The sequence below is a fragment of the Simochromis diagramma genome, unplaced genomic scaffold (genome assembly GCF_900408965.1).
Source record: "Simochromis diagramma unplaced genomic scaffold, fSimDia1.1 OVJJ01000768.1, whole genome shotgun sequence".
NCBI lineage: Eukaryota > Metazoa > Chordata > Actinopteri > Cichliformes > Cichlidae > Simochromis > Simochromis diagramma.
In genome coordinates, this window is record NW_024387035.1 from 358,233 (window position 1) to 383,787 (window position 25,555).

The following is a 25,555-nucleotide window of genomic DNA, read 5'->3' on the forward strand; positions in this document are numbered from 1 at the left end:
ACCTAAAGCTGTAAGCTAATGATAGTTATATAAGAGCAGATGCTGCTGGTGCAATAAGCTGTATGTTTTACGTCCAATGGATGATGATCTGATTAGTCGACTAATCGCAAAAATAATCGGTGACTAGTCGACTATCAGAATAATCGTTTGTGGCAGCCCTAGTTATCAGCCAGTGGTGATGTGTGAGCTCAGAGTTACAACATCTCACACTCCGCTCACACATTACTGTACACACATCATAACGACAGTACAGACAGTTTCACACACTGACCTTTGACCTTCAGTTGCACATGGGTCTTGCTCTGATCTTGTCCATATTTGCGGACGATGCAGGTGTAGGTCCCACCATCAGAGACTGTAGGGTTCCTCAGGGTGAGGCTGAGGTCTCCAGTCTGCAGGGCGTCGGCTTTCATCGATGTTCGGTTGGTGTAACGATGGTTCTGATCATTCAGAATATCATCGCCGCTCTGCACACGCATGTGGACTGTTGGGATCTTGAACTCATCACGGTCCCAGACCACTGCTGTGGAGCTACTGGAAACATTAACAGGTACCTGACAGGGCAGCAGGACAGACTCCTCCCCTTCATACACATCATACACTTCCACCCCTGAGGCATGCTGGGAAACTGATAAGAGAAACAGAGTGTCGTCATTCAGTCTGTCCACAGGGTGGGTCACATGTCGGGATGAGTTCTAACAACAGGTTTTAAATTAGTACCAGTAATGACCACAGTGTGTAGCACTAGAAACCTTTGAAAACATATTGAAACCCATCAGGAGCCTCCATCAGCGCTCAAAAGTATGATCAAGAGCCAAAGAAACATCTGCTCCATGCAGACAAGTTTTTCTTGGAAGGCCTTCGTGTTTGAGCAAAGGATGCTAAACCGCAGACTTCATCTATTCCAGCAACACAGCTTCATAAGAGAAGAGTCCGGCTGCTGAACCGTCTGGACCTTTCACCAGCTGACAACATCTGGAGCATCATGAGCTCAACAACAGGACGAAGCAGAGCCAGGACAGCTGAGCAGCTAGAACCCTCCATCAGACCAGAACCGCTGCTATCCTCAGCTCACAGACTGATGTTAAAGAGGAAACATGGACCATTTTCCATTTTCAAACTCCAGCACCTCTCTGAATTCCAGATGTTTCATTTTCAGGTTTCTGTACTTGAGCATTTCTCGGGGAGCTCATATTTTTACCTTCTATGTTTTCAAAACTCCACTTTTTACATTTGAAACAAGCTCATTATCTCACGTCACTGCACACCTTCCCTGATTAACCTGACCTCAGACATGTTTATTTCCTTAAAAGCAGCTCATTCAGCATATGCGCTTCTCTGTCTGCTGTTAGACAAATCCTCACACACACATTTTCTGCTAATTGGCAAAAAAATTATTGCCTGTATTCAAATTGCTGTAAATGACTTGTTGGTCTAATCTAATCTGTCATAAATGATATAGAGTCATTTTAAGCCTGAACGTTCCTGCCTCAGGGTAAAAATCCTTTTCAGTCCAGCTAAAAACACACACGCAAACTTCTTCCTGGTACACCAGCATCATCCCCTACTTTGACAGTAAAATCAGTGAAATGCAAACGTTTGATCACTGCAGATTGTGTGGGAGCATCCCTGGTCAGAGCTCAGGGATTATGGTGTATTAATGACGTAAAGCTGAGAAGAAGCAGAAGCAACACAAATGTCAACCATGTGTGTTGCTTCTGTTTGAAAGACATTAATAAAAGTTCCTACAGGTCACCCGAGATCAGCCAACCACTTCCTTTACTGTGAAAAGGTTGTGAAACATCCTAATCATGCTCTTAAAAGTAAAAAAAAAACTGGGTTAACATATAAGAGTTAAAATAAACTCCGCATTCAGTCGGAGACAAAGCTTCATTTGTAAAATACAAAACTACTTGTAAAACCTGGAGAGTAACAGACTAAGCTATGACTGAGTGTGGCTCATCCAGCAATCTGTTATTCGCTTATTTGAAGCAGAGACCGGTAAATACTGAAAACATCCCCCTGTGGCTGACGGCAGCCCAACTATACACGGGTTCAAAGCTCTTACCGTGCACGAGCAGCAGGAAGGACACGAGGCTCTTCATCCTCCTGTGGCAGAGACGATAACCAACTCTGCTCCACGCGACACCCAAAAACTCACACGGCTCTAACTTTCCAGCTGTAACAAGAAAGTTTTACTTTCGGTTTCAACCTTCAAAGTAAAAGCTCATAGAGACGTATTCAGAGACTTCCTTATTCCATCCGAGGGGAAAGTGCTGCAGTCAGTGACAGCAGGAGCTCAGTAAAAGCTCTATTTTTATTCTCTCTATCATTCTTTTTTGAAATCGCTCTGTGTCGTAGTTTACAATTGTTACATTGTATTTTACAATTACATTGTAAATTACATTACAGTTACATTGTGTATCACAATTGTAATGTAAAGTGTTTGTAGTTTGTAAAGCTCTGTCAGTAGCGGGTTTTGATACGGGCGACACGGGCGGTTGCCCGGGGCGGCATCACGGGCATCGGCAGAAAAAAAAAAAAAAAAATTGCTCGTACTCATGCTGCCCCGACATCAGCCAGCCATATTGGGAATGGTACAGGCACCAATCGGCTTTCTATCACCCATTTGCTGGGAGTAAGGGCGCCCTCCGTTTGCGAGGTGCGTCTGCTGCTTGCGGCACAGGGAGGAGAGGGCGGGGCGGCGGGGAGTCTCTGACCGGCTGGAGCAGCGTCTAATAACCAGCTCGCAAAATAAAACAAAATAAAAACAAACCAACAAAAACACCAGACATCATGATACAGACTTATAATTTGCACCGATGTTTTTTCGAAATTCTGTACACGAAAAGTGAGCGCGAGAGCCCTCGGTGCGCCTGCTCGCTGCTGAAGTCAAAGTAAACTTTATTGTCATCTCCGCTACAAACAGTCCAGCATATAGAGAGACGAGACGACGAGGCTCCAGTTACAGCAGTGCAAGTAAACAAACGATAAATATAAGAAGAGTAAGAAAACAAATATACACTTTAGGACTCGGGTTAAAGGGATCCATGATAATTTAAAATTTATAATTTACAGTTTGATGATTTAAAGTCTCACACACAACCCGGTGAAAGGGGAGGGGCCTGCTGCTTCCAATTAGACCACATTTCATTCATAATGTTGTAAATCCAAGCCCATTATGTATTCATGATTTGAATCCTGGGTTGTGTGAAATCCCAGAAATCAACCTTAGACAAAGTGAATCTGTGAACTAAGGTGTGGAACAGGGGTCTGCAACCTTTAACACCGAAAGAGCCGTTTGGAGCCGGTTTCCACGCAAAAGAAAACACTGGGAGCCGCAAATACTTTTTGACATCTAAAATGAAGATAACACTGTATATATATTATTTTTTTTACTTTTATGCTTTGTGTGAACAACTAAGGTGTGTTGCTTATGAAATCCATGAAGTGCTACAGAGAAAATTACATTTTATTTATGTAATTAACACATTTTGAACTAAAATATAACAAAAGGAAAGCTGAACTAAAATGATCCAGCAAACAAAAACTGTTGTCAGCCACCACCCTTATACGATGATACCACCTGGCCAGTTCACCAGTCTAAATCAGTGGAAATCACTGCAAACATTTTAATGTTTAAAATTATTAATTCATGCATTCATTCATTTACAGAGTGGCTTTGGTCATTCTGTGTGAAACACCTCAAAACTGTTGTTCTGTGCTGCCCAACCTTTTTCGTATATGTCCGACAATATTTTCACGGACCGGCCTTTAGGTGTTGTGGATAAATACAACAAAATAAAACCAGTACCAGTAACAAAAAAAAGAGGACTTATTCATAACACGCGGACCCAGGGAAACCGAGTTAATGATAAAAACATTTAAAAATGTAACGATAAAGGCCCTGAAAACCATAAATTTCCCACCCGAGCCTCAACTCTCGTGGCCTGGTACCAAACGTCTCACGGACCACTGGTCCATGGCCTGGGGGTTGGGGGCCGGTGCTGTAAAACATACGTGACACACAGATCAGCTGAGTGTTCCTGTGCACTCAGGAACCCTGATCCTCTCCTGTTCAATTCGATTTTATTTATACAGCACCAAATCACAACAACAGTCACCTTGAGGTAAGGTAGAACCTACAATAATACATACAGAGAATCTTATGACCCGCTATCAGCAAGGGCTTTGGTGACAGTGGGAAGGAAAAACTCCCATTTAACAGGAAGAGCTCTTAAGCAGAACCAGACTCAGGTCCACCCGGTTGGGGGTGATGGAGTTGTCATATGTTGTTGTCCAGGCGAGATCCTGATTGGCGGTGGGAGCTGTGCATCTCTGATCTTCCTCTCCTCATCCTTTGAGATGTCCAACTTTTGGGTCGCCCTTGCTTCCTGCTTCCTTTTTTGGATTTGCACTGACTTTGTGCAATTTAAGATTTGGGACCACATTTCCACTTGCCCTTACACCTGTAAGCTCAGGCGGTTACAGTTCACAGCTAAAATAAAATAAATTGAACTGATCCAGCAGAACTAACATTTTGTGTTTAATGTCAGTGAGCACAGAAGCTGTCTCTACCTCCCCCTACAAGCTCAAACAGAACATGTAATGTCAGGTTGAGGTGATTATTTTGAGTTTGCTGATGGCGTTTGATTTCAGGAGTTGTTGTCAAGGTTACCTGTCAACCCATCAGATTTCTTCTTTTTTTTAAAGACCACCTGACTATAACTGACCTGAGCACACCCTGGGGACAGAAATATGAGGGAATAATATCAGGTAGTTGTGAAGGTGAACACTGAATCACCACCATCATCATCAGTTTTTGCTCATGTTTACCTGAAGGGTAAGACCTTACATCCAAGTGGGCATACAATGGATCAGCAGGATGTTTGTCTGGACACACACACACACACACACACACACACACACACACACACACACACACACACACACACACACACACACACACACACACAGTGAGAAGTTGTGTGTTGACTGAAACTATAAAGGATGGTGTGTGTGTGGGTTGTTTTGGTGACACATACCTGTCCTGTGTGAAGGAGACATCAGCATAGGTGACATCTGAAAGAGGAGATGAGTCACTCCTTCCTGATAAACGAAGCAGGAAACAAAAACATATTCTAGTGAATAAACTGTTCGTTTGAAGTCCTTCTTATCTTCGTGACCTTATAGTACCATATCACCCTATTAGAGCACTTCTAATCCTTCCTTAGTTATACTGCAGTTATACAGCAGATCTGGGCTCCAGGTTCTGCTCAAGGTTTCATCCTGTTAATTATGATGATGATGATAATGATGAAAATGATTATTTTTTATTGGGAGGTCAGTCAGTAACACATGCCTGTAAAATATGTTGGTTGGATGAGGTTATGTTTAATTTAATGCTTTCATGCTGAGCTGACCAAGCATCAAACACAAAGAGTAGCAGCATAAACACCACATCCTGTCACAGACACAGGTACATATAAGGTATGTAGACCACAGGATATGAAGTTTACACATGGGCTGCTTCCTGTTGACAGAGATGAGAGCTCATAAACTTTCACATTATAAAGTATGTCAGAAGCAGATGAAATCACACAGGTCTTATTGTTTAAACTCTAATGCAAAATATATTGTAGAGCCCAGAGTGGACATTAACACTCAGCTAAAGATTAATTAAATAATTACTTAATTCTTAAAGTACAAGAGCAAGTAAACTAAACAGTACTCTGGTCCTGCACTGGTTTAAACTCTAACAAGTTAACAGAGTGAACCCTTTTATAGACCCGGGCACTGATCATGATGGTAGAGGAGAAACAGCTGTCACATCATTTTTATTATTATTATTATTATTGTTATTGTCACTGATCTAACTGCAAACTGTTAAATCGAAAAGACTTTATACCTTTTAATTTCCTATAGAGGAGCAGAGCTCCAAGCAGAACTAGAACCAGAAGAATCACAGAAACCAGACCAGCTATCATGGCAACGATGGAGGAGGAGGAGGAGGAGGAGGCGATGCTGTCCCAGTACACGGACATGCAGAAGTATCGGGAGAGTTAACAGGAGAGGTGCAGGCTGTGGTGAGGATGAAGATGGTTCAGTCAGTTCATTATCAGGTCAGCAGGTGAGTGCTTGTCATTAAAACAAAAGTGATGTCAGTGTTCTGACCTCTGACCCGCAGAAAGCTCGGATGAGATTCTCCAAATGTGTCAGTAGAACATGAGTAGAGACCTTCATCAGACTGCTGGACATTTGTGATGATGAGCTCCGATTTAGATTCAGACCCAACATGACTTCCATTAATGAAGAAATAAGCTCTGACTGTGCCACCATTCCTTCGTCTGCAACGCAAGGTCATGTTACTTCCTGTCCTCACAGGAAGTGCAGGAATCTCCAGGATCACATGTTTATCTAACCAACAGAAACACAACAGAGCATGACACAATGTCTTTGTAACAATGTCACAAAACAGGAATTTTACATCCAACCTCTGGAAACATCTGCACAGAGACACAGCTGGAACAGCTGACTGTCTGTACCTGAAACGTTGATGGACACTTCATTACTCTGCTGTCCAGATGAGTTCTCACAGAAGTAACTTCCCCCAGAGGAGACGGAGCGATCCAGAACACAGGAGGAGCCATTAACCCTCCCAAAGCCTCCAGCTGCTCCACAGTCCTCAGTGAGTCCTCCTCTGGTCCTCTTCACTGTCCATCCATCAGCTGTCTGTCCATCATCAACACAACTCAGAGACACTGAAGAAGATCCACTGAAGACCTGCTGAAGGTTTGGACTGACAGACAGAGACACTGGAGGACACACACACACACACACACACACACACACACACACACACACACACACACACACACACACACACACACACACACACACACACACACACACAGTAAGTGTATTTGTGTTCTTGTTGGAGTCTCACTGATTGTTTTCATTTCATCAACTCACCTGCAGAAACAGTCGGTGCAGACAGCAGCACACACACACCTGCAACAGGAGGACAGAGGTCAGTAAAGGTCAGAGGTCACTGTGTGGGAATTACTATAATTCCTGATCATCAAATACAGTGAACTAACATCAAAAATGTATAATAGTGAAACTGCTCCATTCATTAACCGTCTGAAAGTTGTTAGAAGCTACTAAATAAAACTGGATGCAAAACTGATACATTACTGCTGGAAAGAGAGACTGAACGCCTAACGTTGCAAAATCACCTCAACCTCAAAGCAGGCTGCACCCGTCTTTTGGTGCCTTGTGGACACAGAGAATTATAAAGGTAGTGATTTTTTGGGGTCTGCTATTTTTGGGTCAACTTATTTCTGTGAATCAGCCTTTATCCCAAACCTAGTGAAGGTTTACTCATGTTTACCACTGGGTGGCTGTAGCTCAGGGGTCCGTTCTTCGTACCTCGCTAAGTAAGTTAGCTGGATTAGATTGTTGACGATTTCGCGTGAGCTTGGATCATTCGGTTCTCCGAAGCTCATCCGGGACTTGCTGTCATAGCAACAGAGCCGTAAGCGTAAACCTGCTCGGGAGCAGGTTTACTTTATGTAAACAGGATTAGATCGCGGACACTCAGGTATGTCCGCTTCATTTATACGGAAGCAACAGCGATATTTTACCACTGTTTCACCATAAATAAATATTATCAATGTACACTGAACAAAAATATAAACCCAACACCTTTGTCACTGCTCCCATTCCCCATGGGATGGACGTAGAGACCTAAAATTCATTCCAGATACACAATATAACCATCCCTCCCAAACAGTGGTCACAAATCAGTCCAAATGTGTGGTAGTGGGCACATCTGCTATATTGAGATAATCCATCCCACCTCACAGGTGTGCCACATCAGGATGCTGATCTGACATCATGAGTAGTGCACAGGTGTACCTCAGACTGCCCACAACAAAAGGCCACCCTGGAATGTGCAGTTTTGTCTCACAGCAAAATGCCACAGATGCCACAAGCAATGAGGGAGCGTGCAATTGGCATGCTGACAGCAGGAATGTCAACCAGATCTGTCGCCCGTGCATTGAATGTTCATTTCTCAACCATAAGCCGTCTCCACAGGCGTTTCAGAGAATATGGCACATCCAACCGGCCTCACAACCGCAGACCTCGTGTAACCACACCAGCCCAGGACCTCCACATCCAGCAGGTAAATCGTGTTTTTAAAAAGTAACCAAGTAACTAAGTAATTAATTACTTTTGAAAACAAGTAATCAGTAAAGTAACGGGATTACTTTTTTGGGGGAAGTAATCAGTAATTAGTTACTGATTACTTTTTTCAAGTAACTTGACCAACACTGGTTAGAGCTAGCCTGGGGAGTAACGGAATACATATTTAAAATACAAAATGTGAGTAACTGTATTCTGTTACAGTTATCGTTTAAAAAGGTGGTTTTCAGAATACAGTTACTTTGTTGAAATAAATGGATTACACATCGTTCTTTTCCCGTTTCATATGTTAGGCTGTCCCCTCTCTATTTTTGGTAATTTCACGCCGGTGGAAACTCAAACAAAACACGCATTAAGAGGCTCAAATGCCTGTGTCTCAATCTCACGGCCCATGTCACCTCTACTTGTGGCCTGCATAAATGATGTGAAGAAATATTTGTAAAAATTATTATTCAAAAAATTATATGGAGGCAATTGAGAGAGTGTTACAGGTATATCATGTATGAAGCATGTAAATATAATAATAACCAAAGAGTGCCTGACGACTGACGAGCCCAGTTGTAATTGAACTATTAAGACTCGACCTCTCTCTGTCTCTCGCTTGCAAAGTCGACCCAGACAACAAAGTAAAGCTAGTTTTCAGCTACGAGCCCGACACGAACCCGACGTATTAACCAGAGGTCCCTTTAATACGGCTCGAGCCGCGGACCTGCCGCTGAATAGTTTTCTATACAAGATCGCTGCAAAAAGTGCAGCCTTACCTAATGTCCACCTACTGTTACTCATGTATATTAAGATTTAAACATCTAGTTTGTATTGATATGGCGAGTAGCCTTCAGTAATAGTAATATATCACACAGCAATAGTACATTCATGTAGTTTTAGGAAGCATGATAATATATTAAGTAATCCAGAGTATTCTGAATTGAGTAATGTATTCTGAATACGTTACAAAATACATTTTTGGGCATGTATTCTGTAATCTGTAGTGGAATACATTTTAAAAGTAACCTTCCCAACACTGGTTAGAGCTGAGAGTAGGAAGTGTGTGATGGACTCACCGAGGAGCAGACAGACACATGCAGTCTTCATGCTGTCTGGATGACGACCGACTGAAGTGCGACAGAACAAGGACTTCAGCGACAGCACCGCCACTTCCCTGTTCACACCTCCAGCGTCACTGACCAAACCTGCTGCTGTGACAGATGTTTAAAGTCATGTATGCTTTAAATCAGCTGAGATGTCGTTTGAGTTTCTGTAAGAGATTTAACACAAAGTGCAGCTACACTGTTTCCCTTTATTATCTATTTTTAATATGTTTGTGTGGGTTGGGGTAAAATTTTGCTGCCTCACATAACCTTATGATGCCATTTATTTAATGTCATTGTGTCATTAGGCTTAATTAGGTCATTTACATTGTTATGCAAGATGGTGCTAATGCTTTGAGTTCCTTGACAATTAAACGGATTCACTGTCTCGATCGTGACATCAGCTTTGTGTTTGACGTGTAAGAGTTTAACTTCAGGGATGAATTATTGAATCCTGTTAAGCTCCACGCCCCTGGTACCGGGGGCAAAAGGGGGAGATCACGTTCAATCAGTTATAGCACAGGTCAGAAATATAAGTTCCACAGAAACCTCTGAATCTCAGCTAAAAGCTCATAGAAACCATTATCTACAACCACCAAACACAACAAAAACAAGCCATGATTAAGAGCCGTGTGAGCCGTGATGTTGAAAGGGTAGCGTGAAATAGAAAGGTTCATACAGTGAGTGTTAATAGATATCTTATCTACTGTAATATTGATTGATGCTAGGTGCTAAGTGTAATTTTTTAAATGTGATTTCAGACATAATTTTCCCCAAAATAACAAATAAACCTCAATGAAACTCATTAACAGGGAACAGCTTACAACTTACAAAGACAATTATGGAATTATGGATGGAAACTCTTAGCAGGCAGAGTTCATTTGGACAAAGACTCAGACAGGAATGTTTGTGGTGAGAAACTTTAATAGTTAATAGTGAATGTGTGTGTGAATGGGTGGATGACTGGATATGTAAAGCGCTTTGGGGTCCTTAGGGACTAGTAAAGCGCTAAATAAATACAGGCCATTTACCATTTTACCATTTTATCACTAAAGCAGAGAAACTGTAATACATACACAGTCACATCTGTCATGTCTGAAAAAAAAAGACAGAATGAAGAAGAATTAAGGACGAGGTCGTCCATCGGCATGGCTTCCATTAATGAAGAAATGAGCTGTGATGATGTCCCCATGCACCCGTCTGCAAGGCAGAACCACATCATCGCCTGTCCTCACTGCAGGGATCTCCTGGACCAGCCCTTTATCTGAGGAACAGACACAGAAACATTGATGCAGAGACAGAGTTAATGATAACAAAGACACAGCTGGAACAGCTGACTGTCTGTACCTGAAACACTGATGGACACTTCATCGCTCTGCTGTCCAGATGAGTTCTCACAGAAGTAACTTCCCCCAGAGGAGACGGAGCGATCCAGAACACAGGAGGAACCATGAACCTTCCCAAAGCCTGCAGCTGCTCCACAGTCCTCAGTGAGTCCTCCTCTGGTCCTCTTCACTGTCCATCCATCAGCTGTCTGTCCATCATCAACACAACTCAGATACACTGAAGAAGAAGATCCACTGAAGAACTGCTGAAGGTTTGGACTGACAGACAGAGACACTGGAGGACACACAGAGTTCTTTCCCTCATGCACAAGTAACAAAAAGAGCTCTGGTGACTTGCGTCTTGCTTTTCCTGTTGTTGTAGAATTGTCTCATTCCAGTGAGGGGTTGTGCTAGACCAGACCTTCCCAAAGGGGGGAAAAAACAAAACCAATAAATAAACGCTTGGACACTGCTAGCACGGGTGCCTACACAAATGCAAAGCAGGAGATGAAGCATCGCTGAATATGTTTCCAAACCAACTTCATTGTAAGGCAAAGACTAGAAAATATGGTGAAGCATCTTCCCTTTGGTTTTACCTGCACAAGTGCCGAGCTAGGTCTCCCTGCAGGATTGCTTTTCCCGTCGTCAGGAGCAGCACTGGGCTGTTCAAATCACGGACAAACAGGATCCCACAGCTGTTTATGTTTTTAAACCCATTTTGCACAGAGAGGCATTTTTTGAAAAATGTATTGATGCAATGTTGAATATTATTACACAGGAAAAAAACAACTACATGTAAAATAATTACACGGTGACGCCTCTGCCTTTCTAAATAGACAGTAACTGCGTGTGTATATGTAAGCGTGTAATACCTGAAGGTCAGTGTTGGGTAAGTTACTTTAAATTAGTAACTTAGTTACATTACTGATGGGGGCAGTCAGCGTCTGCCCTCGGGAAGGAGACAATGTTATTCTTTATGTTAAATAAAATTGTCAACATTGATTGTATTACACCTGTCACTACGCATGAAGGGGCGTTCTAATACCCTGATTTCATAAAACTATGGTGATGTGTTTTTTGAGACGAGATCTGAGACTGTCTGCATACAGTGTCCATCTCCCACGTGTGACCATTAAAATCATCGTTTGACTCAACCTGACCGGACCAGTGTTGTTATTATGGGTTTTTTCCTCTGGTGTCCATCCCCAATATTTTGAACCTTAACATTTTGGGGGCTCGTCCTGTGGTATTGGGGTGGAAGTGTGAGGCGTGGCCGGTCCGAGGTTGTCGAGTGGACAGGCACGGACCAGGGATCTGATGTGAGTGGGCCTTCCCGGGTGCATCCAAAGGTAAGGCACTGCCTGTTGAGTTGATTCCCAAATTGTGCCAAATTGTGCTGCATTAAATTAAAAGTCTACTCACTGACGTTGCTGGTGGGTGTCTGTTTTGATTTTGATGAGAATCACCGTGTGTTATGCAGTTAAAGTTGCTTAAGAATATTTAATGAAGTTGAAGAAATATGAAAGTAATAATGTTGGGTTTGAGTCCCTGGATATTGAGTTAAAGGCTCAAGTAGTTTGGTAGGGAATTGGTCATGTTGTTGGTTAAAGTCCAAATTGGTTATAAGTGTGGTCCTGTGTGATTATAAGTGAGGGTTGGCTCCATTGACCTCTAGGTGGCACTTGCCTTAGTCAGACTCTTGTTTTAGGGTGTTGACTGTTGTTTCAAATTGTTACAAATTATTATAGGACGGCACCAGAAGTTGCTAAGAAGCGCATAGCCCGGAGGTTACGCTCCCTCCTGGCCGTGGACGCGCGGTCTTGACCTGTCGGCGAACAGGGTTAGTTCAGTTTGGCTTAACTGTGGGGTACAGGGCATCCCGGAATCAAGCTAGGAGTTAGAGTCTCCTCACCGTTTTAAACGGTGTCATGTGCTTGTTTGGATAAAGTTAAATTGAGTTAGGGATTTTAGAAATTAGGTCAGAAACTGTTCCAGAAGTAACAGATACTGTTTGATTGATTACAAAAAAGTGAGACTTTCTTCGGTGAGACCCGTTATATTAAATTTGTCGAAATTTGTTAGGTGCTGAATCTGTCAGGCCTGTCAGTGATTGTAAATATAAGACGTCTTTGTAATAGAAAATAATAGAGTTTGTCTGAGCTTTGTGTGACCCTGTGTGACGAGAGCGCAGCTGCAGCGCTGCGAGCTATTTTTAGATGGTGTGTGAACATGCAAATGAGCTGGTGGCTGGGAGGAGAACGGAGCTTCTTCACTTCCTGCCCAGAGTGTGTGTGAGCCTTATAAGCAGAAGGCTTTTTATTGCTGAAAGCCTGTAAATAAGCTGCTGGTTTTGATGTTATAACAATATGAATAGCTTCTGATTTAAAAAGAGTGGTTTCAATAATTTTCAGACACACCTTGCAAATGTGCTTATAATGAGTTGGCACTCGGCCTGTTGAAGGTCAGAAGCTTCGTCCGGCGTGACTGTCCGGACTGATAAAGTGTAGTAAATGCCTTGAGTGCAGAGGGCTAAATGCAAACAAGCTTACACACACATAGGTTATGATTAGAATAGGTCCCTAGAAGGCTTTTGAATGTTTTAAACCAAGTCTGAATCACTAGAAGGTTATTAGTTAATTACAGTTGATTTATGTAATGTAAAAAGCATTTAAGACTGAGTAACTTCAGTTTTTGAGGAGGATAAGAGAGTGTTCCTAGATTAGAGTAAGCTGCTGTAAGTTAATTGAAAACAATTTAATCAAATCTTAAATATTTTATACTGATAACACAACTGATTTTAAGCCATGAAGTTTTCTGAGCTGCCATGACACAGAGAAAGTGGAGTGTTTCCCCCTGAAAGGATGGAATGATGCTCTGCCTTTGTAGTCAAGTTCAAATATAGGCCGTAAATAAATATGAGCCACTAATAAGCGTGACATAATTAATAATATCAAAATAAAGCACATCGGGTGAGTGACCCAGATAACAAAATTTATGAGCACGCAATAAAGTGGACCTGTTAGAACCCCTTTGACATTTGTCCCTTCAACAATAAATGATTATATTGTGTCCCATGCATTAAACAGTCCCATTTAACACAGATAATTTCCTATTTATATAAAATATAACCAAACATGGCAGCGCTGCATTCTGTCACTTGTTGTATAAAAATTACTGAAACGGAGGGTTTGCTGGCGGTCAATTGTAAGTGTCACGTTGTCGCACATGAAGGTGATGCACCTCCTGAGATGACAGTGTGGTCTGAGATTGAGGCGCATGAATTAAATGCCTATGTGCAACGTTGTCTTCTCCTATTTCGAGGCTTAAAGGAGATAACTGAGAATGAAAATGATCCAAATTGGGTGCCTACAGACGCGGCTCACTTTGCCTATGCTACGATAGAACACGGCGAATTTGTCAGTTTGTGAGCAAACATGATATTGCTTCGGGGCAATCTTCTGTGAAAAACTTAAGGCTGTGTGAATGAATTTGAGCTGTATGATTGTTTTGTGCCCCGAGGTCAATATGTAGTGTATATGATATTATAACATTTATATTATAGAGTGAAAAGTGGTCATTATAAGTGAATAATGAAAGAGGCTTGGTTAAGTCTTGACACACTGCGTTGGCTGTGTGTCTTACCAAGCAGATCACAAGGAGACAGTGGCCCTTGGAGGAGTGAAAGTAATTGTGAAACTTAACAGGCAGACGCTGCGGGCTGACCCAAGGGGAGGAGCCGTATAACATCACAAAAAGGGAGGTAAGCCTGTGTTCTAGGATAATGGCTGACGGCCCGAGCATGACACCTACTGGGCACAGAGGCTATAAGCCTCTGAAGGAGCAGCAGGAACAGTTAAAAAGAGCCATTTGTTTAGCTTCTCCTGGATCATCAAAATTAGCTGAGAAGGAATGCAAAGCAATGGAAGCTGAGCTAAGCAAGCTTATTGCTTCCCAACAGAGAGGGCTAGATGACAAAATAGCCCTAAGTCTTGTGCTCAAAATAGAAAGAGAGAGATGTGAGCAGCAACTGGAACAACTGCAAACCGAGGCAGAGAAACGTTCAATTAACTGGAGAATTAACCAACAAATCAAGAAAATACAGCAAACTCATGCAAAGTGTTGCAAGTGGATGTTCTTGTGGAACGGAGCATCTTCCTGGATGGAGGAGGATGACACAGCTGAAACAGAAGATATGGAGAGCATAGTGGAGGCTTTGAAACAACGGAAAAAGCAAAATAAGAAGCTGGAAGACCAAATGAAGAACTGGATTCCAAAACCAGGAGATGCTAACAAGTATCACACAGCAGAGATACTTCCTTGGGCCACATTAACATCTAATGCTGTAGGACGACAACATGTCATGCCTGTAATGACCCTTAGGGGAGGACAAGTTCAGGGCCCAAATGGACAGACTGCAGTGGTTGTAGGAGGAGTAGCTGATGTTGAATACACCAGGGTACCACTGGTGTTTCAGAATGAAGGGCCTATGACAGTTAAATGTCAGTCCCTGAGTGGGAGTAGGGAAGGTGAGCATCGGGCGTGGTTTCGCTCAGCGGTGCTGGCAGGGCTGCCAAACCAGGTCATAGAAGATCTACAGAAAAATCCAGATTTTGCCGTAGCAGATTCGGTGCAGTGGGAAAGACACGTCTCACATCGTTTACAGCTGGACCAGGACAGGGCGAACAAGCAGAAAAAAGAGTTGGAGGAGGCACAAGCGTCTCTGCTCAAATTACAGTTGGCGGAGGCCAGAAACAAAGCCTGTGAAAAGAAGAAAGAGGAAAAAGAAAAAACAGAAAAAATGAGGATAGTTGCGACCCAGCCTGGTCCAGGGCCTGAATGGCCAGACAGTGGCCCGGGTCCCTGCACTAATGACGGATGGCCCGCCAATGCACCAAGGCAGAACCAACCCACAGGGAATTGGGGAACCGGTGGATCGTACAGAGGGCGTGGTGGCTCAGCGGAGGGAGTACTAAGAGCTCGTAACACGGGGAATCTCAGCAGAGTGCCTTGGAATGTCTGTTGGAGGTGTGGAGCAGAGGGTCATTGGAGCAAATATTGCCCAGAACGTCATCAGAACAATCAAAGAAGAGGTTACCAACCCCAGGCACGTGGAGCTCCGAGAGCAAGAGATGGCTATAGGGGAGCATATCAGGCCCCAAACCCGAGTGCAGCACCAGCCGCGCAGTATCCAGTGGCTGACTGGAGGGAGGACCAGTACTGAAGGGACCCGGAGGGACCAAACAGCATGGAAATGGCAGATCCCATGCTGTCAATGACTGTAGAAGGGACAGAATTGCCCTTCTTAGTGGACACTGGAGCAACATATTCAACATTGAGAGCAGCACCAGACAGTGCAACGTTGTCCTGCCACACAGTGAACGTGGTGTGTTTTTCCGGGATCCCAATCACTCTGCCAGTGACTGACCCAGCTTTGACAAAGCTGGGCAAGCAGACTTTGAAACACAACTATGTGGTGTCATCGCAAGCGCCAGCAAATCTCATGAGCAGGGACCTGCTCGTGAAGTTGGGCGCTACAATCACATGTTCAGCAGATGGATTATCTGTGACTCTGCCAGGGGGCCAGCATTTCCCGTGCCTGGGAACAAATTCAAAGACTCAATATCTGCTTCAAGATTGTGAAAGAGCAAAAGCCGACATCTACTGGGGGAGACTAGTGAAAGAGGATGTTCTGAGGCAATTTCAGCTGTGGAGACCCTGGATAATGAGCTTGGCAGTTTACCTCCCTCCGCGCGAACCCGACCACGTCAATCTGTTTTATGATAAAGATAGTGACGACACCTATCGTGAATTATTTCAGTCTGATCTTGAGGGTCAGACGTGGAATGTGCAAACACATGACATCTACATCGGACCAGAAGGTGTAGCCGCGGCTGTGAAATTAACTGATGAACAACTGCCTTGGTACAATGTGGAAGAAAATTCAACCCCTCACATTACATTGGCGGTCCACCAAGGTCATGATGCAGGTGATCTAGGTCCAATGGTCAGGCGAGCACTGGACGACGCAGGGTGGCAAAGAACCCAAATTCCTAACTTATCTTATGCTTCAAATTGTAAAACCTATCGCATAACTTGTGCCTGTGATTATACAGTGATCTTGAAACATAAAGAAATTTCAAAAACACATGGTGAGGAGAGAGTAGATCATCCTCACGCAGTTGCTAGATTGTCGAATCTGCCTGACAGTCTGTGGTCAAAAGGGCCCACGGACGTTGGCCTAGCTAAGTGTCCTCCTGTCTTGTTCCAGCTCAAGTCACACACACCAATCAATAGACCACAGTATAAACACAAACCTGAAGCAGAGGAAGGAATTACAGAAACAATAGAAGGCCTGTAAAAGGGCCGGGGTGTTAGAGCCCTCTCACTCACTGTGGAACACAATAATTATACCAGTGGAGAAACATGGAACAGGAAAATATCGCATGGCACATGACTTGAGAGCCATTAATGAAATATTGCTCTCTACCACTGCACCTGTACCAAATCCGTACACAGCTTTATCAGCTATTACAAGTGACCAAAAGTGGTTCACCTGCATTGACTTGGCAAATGTATTCTTTTGTCTTCCTCTGCATGAGTCACTCAGAGACATTTTTTCATTCACATACAGAGGCCAACAACTCAGATACACACGTTTGCCACAAGGCTTTGCGCTTTCTCCAGGCATTTTAATCAGGTGCTCAGAGACGCCCTGTCGTCATGTAATTTGCCTGATGATTGTACATTAATACAATATGTTGATGATCTTCTCATTGCAGCCCCGTCAGCAGCGGATTGTACAGCGGCGTCGCTCGTTGTGTTGAATAGGTTGGCAGAGTGCGGCTTTAAAGTAAGTAAAGACAAGCTGCAGTTAGTTCGCCCTGAAGTGACCTTTTTGGGCCGGGTAATCGCACACAAATCAGTGGGTTTGATGAACACACACAGAGACCAAATTCTGACACACCCAAAACCGCGAACTGTGAGAGAAATGCTTTCTTTTCTTGGTTTAACAGGTTACAGCAGGCAGTTCATTCCGGATTATGCAGGCAAAACTGCCCCTTTAAGGGGCCTAATGAAGCAGGTTGGCGTTCGAAACCTTAAGGCTGAGTTGCCTTGGACGCCTGAAGCCGAAGCCGCATTTATTAGGGTAAAACAGGATTTGTCAAGGGCCTCAGATTTAGCCACACCCAATTATGATGAGCCATTCTATTTGGATGTTTCTGAAACAAACTCAGTTGTAAATGGAGTGTTGTTTCAGAAAAAAGGGGGGGGGGTAGAGATGTGCTCATGTATGTTAGTGTAAAACTACATCCAACAGAAGCAAAGCATCCTACATGCACACAACATGCAGCAGGGGTCGCTAGAATTATCCAAAAAACAGCACATGTAGTGAGAGAACACCCACTAAAAATACTCACTACACATAGCATAGTGGCATACGTGAATTCACAAGCATTTTGTATGTCACCACGGGCACAAGAGAGACTGAGCAAAGTCTTAGAGGCCCCAAATTTGACATTTACACATGAAGGAATTAACATGGCAGATTTAATGGGAGTAGGGGAACCACATGACTGCGCCAAAAGAGCACAGATTGAGGAAAAGATTAGAGAGGACCTGAAGGCCGAACCCATACCGGGAGCTGAGGACTGGTTCACCGATGGATGTTGCCACCGAGACGAAGGAGGACTGAAAGCAGGGTATGCGGTGGTTTGCAGAGTAGAAGGAGATTATTAGGTCAGAGAGTCAGGAAGGATTGAGGGAAAGCAGTCGGCCCAGAGAGCTGAAGTGATAGCCCTAGCTCGAGCTTTGAGACTAGCCAAGAATAGGAGAGTGAACATCTACACCGATTCGGCATATGCGTTTGGAGCAGCGCAAGTGGAGCTGCCTCAGTGGAAAAGAGCAGGATTCAGAACAGCAACCAATGCAGCTATTTCCCACAAACATGAAATGGAGGAACTGGAAAAGGCCTTGGCTGACCCAGATGAGGTGAGCATCATAAAATGCAAAGTTCACTCCCAAGGAACCAGCATGGTGGAAAAAGGAAACCAGAGAGCGGACGAAGCCGCAAAGGAGGCCGCAGGCTACAAAGGACGGAGACAAATGATACAGGTAACATCAGAAGAGGAGATATCTGTTGACCTGATTGAGGAAGTCAAACAGGCCCAGGAGGAGGCATCCCCAGAGGAAAAGGGGGTGTGGAAAAACAAAGGAGCCTGGCAGGATGGAAATTTGTGGAGGGGGCCAGACGGGCGCCCCGTGCTGACAGCCAAAATGGCAGAACAGAAGGTGGATGAAGCCCACGGACTCGCCCACGTGGGGATAGCCCAGATGGAGAGAAACTTGTGTCATTGGTGGCATCCCGGGCTGCGAGGAATGATAAGAGAAAAAGCCAGGATGTGCTTAATCTGTGGGGCACACAAGCCTAAGCCAGCAGTAAAACCGGAAGTGGGTAAGTTTCGGCCCCCTGAGAGGCCGGGAAAGGAGATTGTTATTGATTTCACTGATATGATTGATTCCGGGCCTGGCGGGGTAAGATATTTGTTAGTGTGTGTTGATGCTCTGACCGGCTGGCCAGAGGCCTGGGCTACAAAAAAGGAGGATGCTAAGACTGTCATTAAGTGTTTAATCAATCATTACATTCCACATTATGGGTTCTCAAAAAAAAATTAGATTAGATAATGGAACCCATTTTAAAAATCAAGATTTGGCAAAAGTAGAAAAATGTTGGGTGTCCAGCATAAATTTGGAACGGTCTATCATCCTCAGTCTCAGGGAAAAGTAGAAAGAATGAACCTAAATTTGAAAAACAAATTGGCAAAAATCTGCGTGCAAACAGGGCTAAATTGGGTCGCAGCCCTGCCGGTTGCGTTAATGACCATAAGATGTTCTGCTAATCAATCCACAGGTTTTACACGATATGAGCTGCAAACAGGGAGACAGTTTCCGGCACCTTGGAATGGTGGGCTCGGTTGAACGGGACAAAAGGGGAACCGGTCCCACGCAGACGACTGGAACGAGTTAAAGGCGCTTGTGTCCAGTTTCACAAAACAGGCGGCCTGTAAAAGGGCCCACAGGAGAAGGAGAGGTCCCGGACGCGAAAACAGTGTGGCTGAGAGTCATCAAACGCAAGTGGAAGGAACCCCGCTGGACTGGTCCATACGAGGTATCGGCTCGGACGGCGACAGCGGTCCAACTGAAGGGGAAAGGCGACACCTGGTATCACGGCCGCGCACGAGGGCTTGGTGGGGAAGGATCCATCTCCACCCAACACAGGTGAAATTGAGAGGCAGAATAAACCCTCACACCTGTGCAACGGGCCGACCGGTGGTCTACCCGGAAGGTCGAAGAAAGAAGAGTAGCCTAGGAGGAGATCGCCGCGCCAACGAAAAAGGAGCGGTACCATATTGAACACCTAGAACAAGAGAGAGGCTCTGATAAAGGGCTTTGAACTTTTTACTACACCATAACATTCACATACCACCATGCCATCACAACAATCAGACACTGGTGATGAAAGAAGAGTTTCAAAAGCCATCACAATGTTAAAAATCATTATGAGTTTGATGTCAAGTATGTTGCTAATCATGGCTATTTGTTTTTTGATTTGTTTGTTGCAGACCGACCCGGGAAACCAGTCTGAGCACGGAGGCCACGCCAGTCCGGCGTTGTTTGATACACCAATTACATCACGCGTGATCTATAGTGATTTAAAGCTGCGGGCAAGAGTGAAGCGCAAGGTCTCTGGTAAAAAGGATGAGTGTCTCAGCACATATGGTGGTTTAGAATTAGATTATGTTATTGGCCCCACAATTTCTTTTATGTTTGATCTGTGTGATGTTGTTAATTGTAGGGACGCCGGCAGTGCCTGGAGGGGATATAATGTGTGGCTCTGTTGGGATTATTTTGTGAGTACGCACTGCGAGAGGGGAAATCGTCCATATGACAGCTGGTGCCGTAGTTGGGACCAGGTAAGGGGTTACACTGGGCAAAAATTGGGAACCGTTAGAATTAGGATTAGAAAACGAGCTTAAATTACAGAGGGATTTCAGCCCCTCTGGAAACGCGTTAACCTTATCATTGGGGAATTGGCATCGCAAACAATCTATGTATTTGGTTCTGGGGGTGGAAATAGCAGGGGTTGATCCAAAAGGGTTAAGAACGCAAGAACGTAGATAGGATCAATTATGTTCACTATAATGTACTGAGGCTCTCTAACCTGACCAGAGACGGCATGGAGGGGTTGGCGGAGCAGGTGGGTCCGACCTCGTTAATGGGAGTGCAGAATAGAATGGCCCTTGATATGTTGTTAGCGGAAAAAAGGGGGGAAACAACTGTTTGTGACCTCTGGATTCTCCAGAGGTCAACAGAGGGAATTGTAAAATAAGGAGGGGATGTTTTTCTCATTTTCATTCATTATTTTAATATGGCATTATTAGTTCATTAGAAGTATATAACCAGCTTTGCATTAAACATAAATTGAAGTTTTTGACCTTACATTATCTTTTGCATTTACAGTGATGGCTATAATTTCAGTTTGATCTTTTTCCTTGCAGGTACCAGAATAATAACATGATTTTCCATTGCAGATGTAACCATGATCATTCCATACACATTGCAGTTTGTTGCTTATTCTAGAGTTGTGCTCAAGTTAATTAAAGGTTAAAAGCTACAGCCAGCGCGAGTCTGGCTGATCTATGGAGGGCAAAGGCTTTGAGCTTGGAAGGCCGCACGCGCTTACACAGCACTTATAAGATGTTATTCTTGGTGATTTTGTGCTTAGTCATGTTTTAATATGTTTTAAGTAGAAGTAGCTGATCCAGCAATATTCATTTAATATCATATACTTGATTTAGAGCAATACACACTGATGGTCTTAACAAATGAAAGAGTCCTTGTAGCTGCCATGTTGTGTCTTAGCAGGGTACAGACGGTTCCAGGAGATGGGGGCAGTCAGCGTCTGCCCTCGGGAAGGAGACAATGTTATTCTTTGTGTTAAATAAAATTGTCAACATTGATTGTATTACACCTGTCACTACGCATGAAGGGGCGTTCTAATACCCTGATTTCATAAAACTATGGTGATGTGTTTTTTGAGACGAGATCTGAGACTGTCTGCATACAGTGTCCATCTCCCACGTGTGACCATTAAAATCATCGTTTGACTCAACCTGACCGGACCAGTGTTGTTATTATGGGTTTTTTCCTCTGGTGTCCATCCCCAATATTTTGAACATTAACATTACTTTCATCAAAAGTAACTCAGTGAGTTACTCGTTACTTTCAAAGTAACTAGTTACTAGGGAAAGTAACTTTGGTTTTACTCAGAATTCTCTTGTTAATGTGTTGCTTCCGTAACTGGATACCCAGCAAGATTGCCAGTCTTCTAGCTTGCTTACTTGCCACAAGTGCACTGTGCCACCTACCAATAGAAAGGAAAAATAATGTGCACATTTCCACGAGAGAAATCCCACGCCTGGACCGCCGTTGACCACTGCCATGATACTAGTCTACGTCACTGCTTCATGTTACATCCAACACAAAAACTGCAGTCGTGGTGCTTTTGATTGTACTCAGAACTCGGAAATTCTGCCTGTGGCCTCACCACTTGCTAATGTTATTGAATCTGTGGAAGCTCTGCGATGCCACCACACGAAGTAACGAGTAACGAGCCTATTTAAATCCCAGTAACGAGTAACGCGTTCCTGATTTTGGCATAATAATTAGTTACCGTGCTCGTTACCACAATAATAACGTAGTTACTGTAACGCGTTACTTAATAACGCGTTAGTCCCAACACTTCTGACGATAGAGACAAAATACTGTTTATCTGCCATTCAGCAATTCATCTCATGTAAACAATAACGTGGCGCACAGCGTGACGTGAAAAAAAGGACTCATATCTTTGATGTTGCGTGAGGAACTCTGTATTCCTCGTCCACACGTAAACGCAAAAAAGGAGTTTTAAAAAATCTCCGTTTTCGGTGATTTGAAACGCCGTTTACGTGTGTTTCTTGTAAAACAAAGGGGGGTCCAGCAAAGAAAGTTTGGGAACCACTGGTCAAACAGACCGAGCTGCATCGTCTGTTTGCTTTTCGTCAGACTTGGTGACCACAGCATTGTTTTTTAAGTTTTATGATCCAAAGTTTTGAAACATGCTGGGATATTTTTCCTTTATATATTGAAAGCTTTTCAAAATGTGCTTTTTTGAGTAATGGTCCATCTACACCACAGGTGTTGAACTCCGGCCGGTATCCTGCAAGTTTTAGTTGTGTGCTGGACTGAGCAAATATGACCAGCTGCCCCATATTGCCAGAAATATCCACAAATGGTGTAATCGGAAAAGAAGTAAACTCTGAAAGATTGCACTGTCATAATAACTGAAGGTAATTGTGTTAAATGTGTGCTTATTTTTCATTTTGAGCCTTTGTCTACCTACAACTTTGACCTAAAGCAGTCTGATAACTGAAAAATAAAATTCAAATACACTACAAGCTTTAAAAATACAACAATCGAACATTTTCAGGTTTACATATAACACTTATTGCAGCATTGATCGAGACAGTCAATGTGCTGATCACTGATCGCTGCTTGCCTGTAGCAGGGTTTGGGGGACGTGTGTTAGGAGCTTTATGGTTTGCTTCACCACAGCCCTTTTTTTATAGTGGACAGTTTGTAGAACTCTAACAGACTTTAGAGGCTGGAAACGTATAGTATGTTGAAGTCTATGCACACACACACTCTGATCTCGGTTAGAAACCCAAAGCAACAATCCCACTTAAAGCCTTAGATCTGCGTCCTCAGTGTGTGATGATCACAGACAGGAAGCTCTTCTTCCTGTGCAGGAGGATCACAGACAGCAGTCCCATCTTCATCCTCACATTCCCGTTTTAGAGCTCCTCACTGCTGCTGACCTCACCCTCCTCCCAGGAAACTCAACAGGAAGTTGCACCACTCTGACAGGAGGCCCTTCCACTAGTGATGCGCGAATCATGAACGAATCGTTTAATACTCGAGAATCACTTTACTAACTCGTGAATCATGATTCACAAGCCCTGACTCACTGACTCATCCCTATTTCTATTAGCAAACTAATTTCATTAGTAGAAATATATCTAGCTTATAATTAAAATTGTGGGAAAAAAAAAACAGTTTCTTAACAAAAACATTTCTGCTCTGAACTGGAAGAAAAAACCTTGAGTAGAAGTTCACATCAAGACAATAGCTCCTCGGTTCACAGTAGCATCGCTCAGCTAACATGCTAACAGCACATTTGAGCTACTAATCATAGCACGAACGAATCACTCAGGACTCACCAATCCCCTCCCTCCTGGCTCACAGCTTCTTCTTCTTTTTCTTGGTTGGCAACCAATGTTAAGGCGCTTTACCGCCCACTGGCTCACAGCTCAGTGGACATTTAGATGAGAAAATATATATTTGACACATTTGAGGAAAATACTAATAAAATAAAATAAAAATAAATAAAATAAATGTTCCTTTTAGAAATTGTTTTGCTCAATAAAAATAGTTTTTCTTTTTCAATCACTCATCTTAGTAGTAGGATATACATAAAAAAAGAGAAACAAATTAAGTTTGAGTGAAAAAAGTACGTTTTTTGCACTCTCTGGTCAACTGACTTAGGCTACGTCCACACGTACCCGGGTATTTTTGAAAACGCAGATTTTTCTATGCGTTTGCACCTTTCGTCCACACATAAACGGTGTTTTCGGTCACTGAAAACGGAGATTTCTAAAAATGCCTGCCAGGGTGTGTCACGGCTGCACAGCAGTCGTGTGGTGAATTGAGAAAAGGATCCAAGATGCAGGCACTGACTGGGGTGCAAGTGAATGTTTATTTGCAGAGGTGATAAGGTGACAAAAACAGGAGGAGCAGAGCGGGGAGTAAACCAACCTAAACTGGGGAAAACTAAAGAACCTAACTTAAACCAAACACGCACGGGAGGAGGAACAAAATACACAATGAAAGATGGCGGAGAGACGCAGACTGAACACCGGGTTACACAGAATGATGCAGACGGACATGGCGTTAAACAGATGACGCGACAGAGAGCACAGGAAAACACAGGGCTTAAATACACGGGGAGTAATCAGGGAGTGGGCCACAGGAGGGAGACACAGCTGGGAGCAATTAGACTAACGAGACAGGGGAGAGGTAAAACTGAACACACTGACATGAGACATGAACTTTCAGAATAAAACAGGAAACTAACAGACACAGAGAACCAGACAGGACACTGAACTTGACAGGCAGACTCATGAGCAGACACAATAACACCATGGACAGACAGAGAAGTGGGAGCAGGCAGGCAAAGAACAGAAACCTAACAAATGGCAAAATCAAAACAGAATACACACTCGGAATGAACAAAAGCATAAACACAAAACACTGAGTCCACAGACTCAGGACCATGACAAAAACACTGAGTCCTCAGACTCAGGACCATGACAGGGTGGATATTTTCGAAAACTCGCAACTCGTTTGTGCATGAGGAAAACGAAGAAAACGCAGCGTCAAAGGTGTGCGCCTTTTTTGACGTCACACTGTGCGCCACGTTATTGTTTCAGTGAAATGAATTTCTACAATACTGTTACTGTTAATTGTACTCTCTGCAGTGTTTAAATGCTTACATATACACACAGTTACTGTCCCTCCACACATACGACTCTGTTCTGCTTCTATGGGCCACCTTTGTTTACTATTTCCCACCGAGGTAGTGATGTGCGGATCGATCCTGAAATATCGATTCCTCCGATACCAGTCATTTATGTTCTAGAATCGATTCTCACATTAAAATATCGATATTTTAGTAATTTAGAGTAAATTTGTAGTTTATCATTAACAGGAACACAGTGGAAAGAAACTATAACATTCGGATTGTTTACATTCAAAGGAACTACTTCCTCTCACGTCTTT

At 43.4% G+C, this 25,555-nt stretch overlaps 2 protein-coding genes and 1 long non-coding RNA gene across 4 annotated transcripts in view; 1 reads left to right on the plus strand and 2 right to left on the minus strand.

Annotated features, from left to right (window-relative positions):
• Positions 1 to 25,555, minus strand: part of LOC120740759 — a 288,808-nt gene that overhangs the window by 13,385 nt on the left and 249,868 nt on the right. Inside the window, exons 1-2 of one of the 2 annotated variants that reach the window (XM_040043234.1) lie at positions 2,069 to 2,276; positions 272 to 628 (exon numbers count right to left, since the gene is read on the minus strand). In XM_040043234.1, the coding sequence (XP_039899168.1) occupies positions 272 to 628; positions 2,069 to 2,105 (394 nt within the window). In that variant the 5' untranslated portion in view covers positions 2,106 to 2,276. Of the gene's footprint in view, positions 1 to 271; positions 629 to 2,068; positions 2,277 to 25,555 lie in introns of those variants that run through there. The other variant, XM_040043235.1, reaches the window with a different exon arrangement.
• Positions 3,916 to 5,562, minus strand: LOC120740804. Its single transcript, XR_005697501.1, has 3 exons — positions 5,046 to 5,562; positions 4,837 to 4,893; positions 3,916 to 4,744 (listed from the first exon to the last, which is right to left on the minus strand). It is a non-coding gene; the product is annotated as an uncharacterized LOC120740804 (long non-coding RNA).
• On the plus strand, positions 15,470 to 19,211 carry LOC120740779. Its single transcript, XM_040043258.1, has 2 exons — positions 15,470 to 17,318; positions 17,401 to 19,211. Exon 1 carries the CDS (start codon positions 15,867 to 15,869, stop codon positions 16,977 to 16,979), a length of 1,113 nt encoding a protein of 370 aa, XP_039899192.1. The 5' UTR covers positions 15,470 to 15,866; the 3' UTR covers positions 16,980 to 17,318; positions 17,401 to 19,211.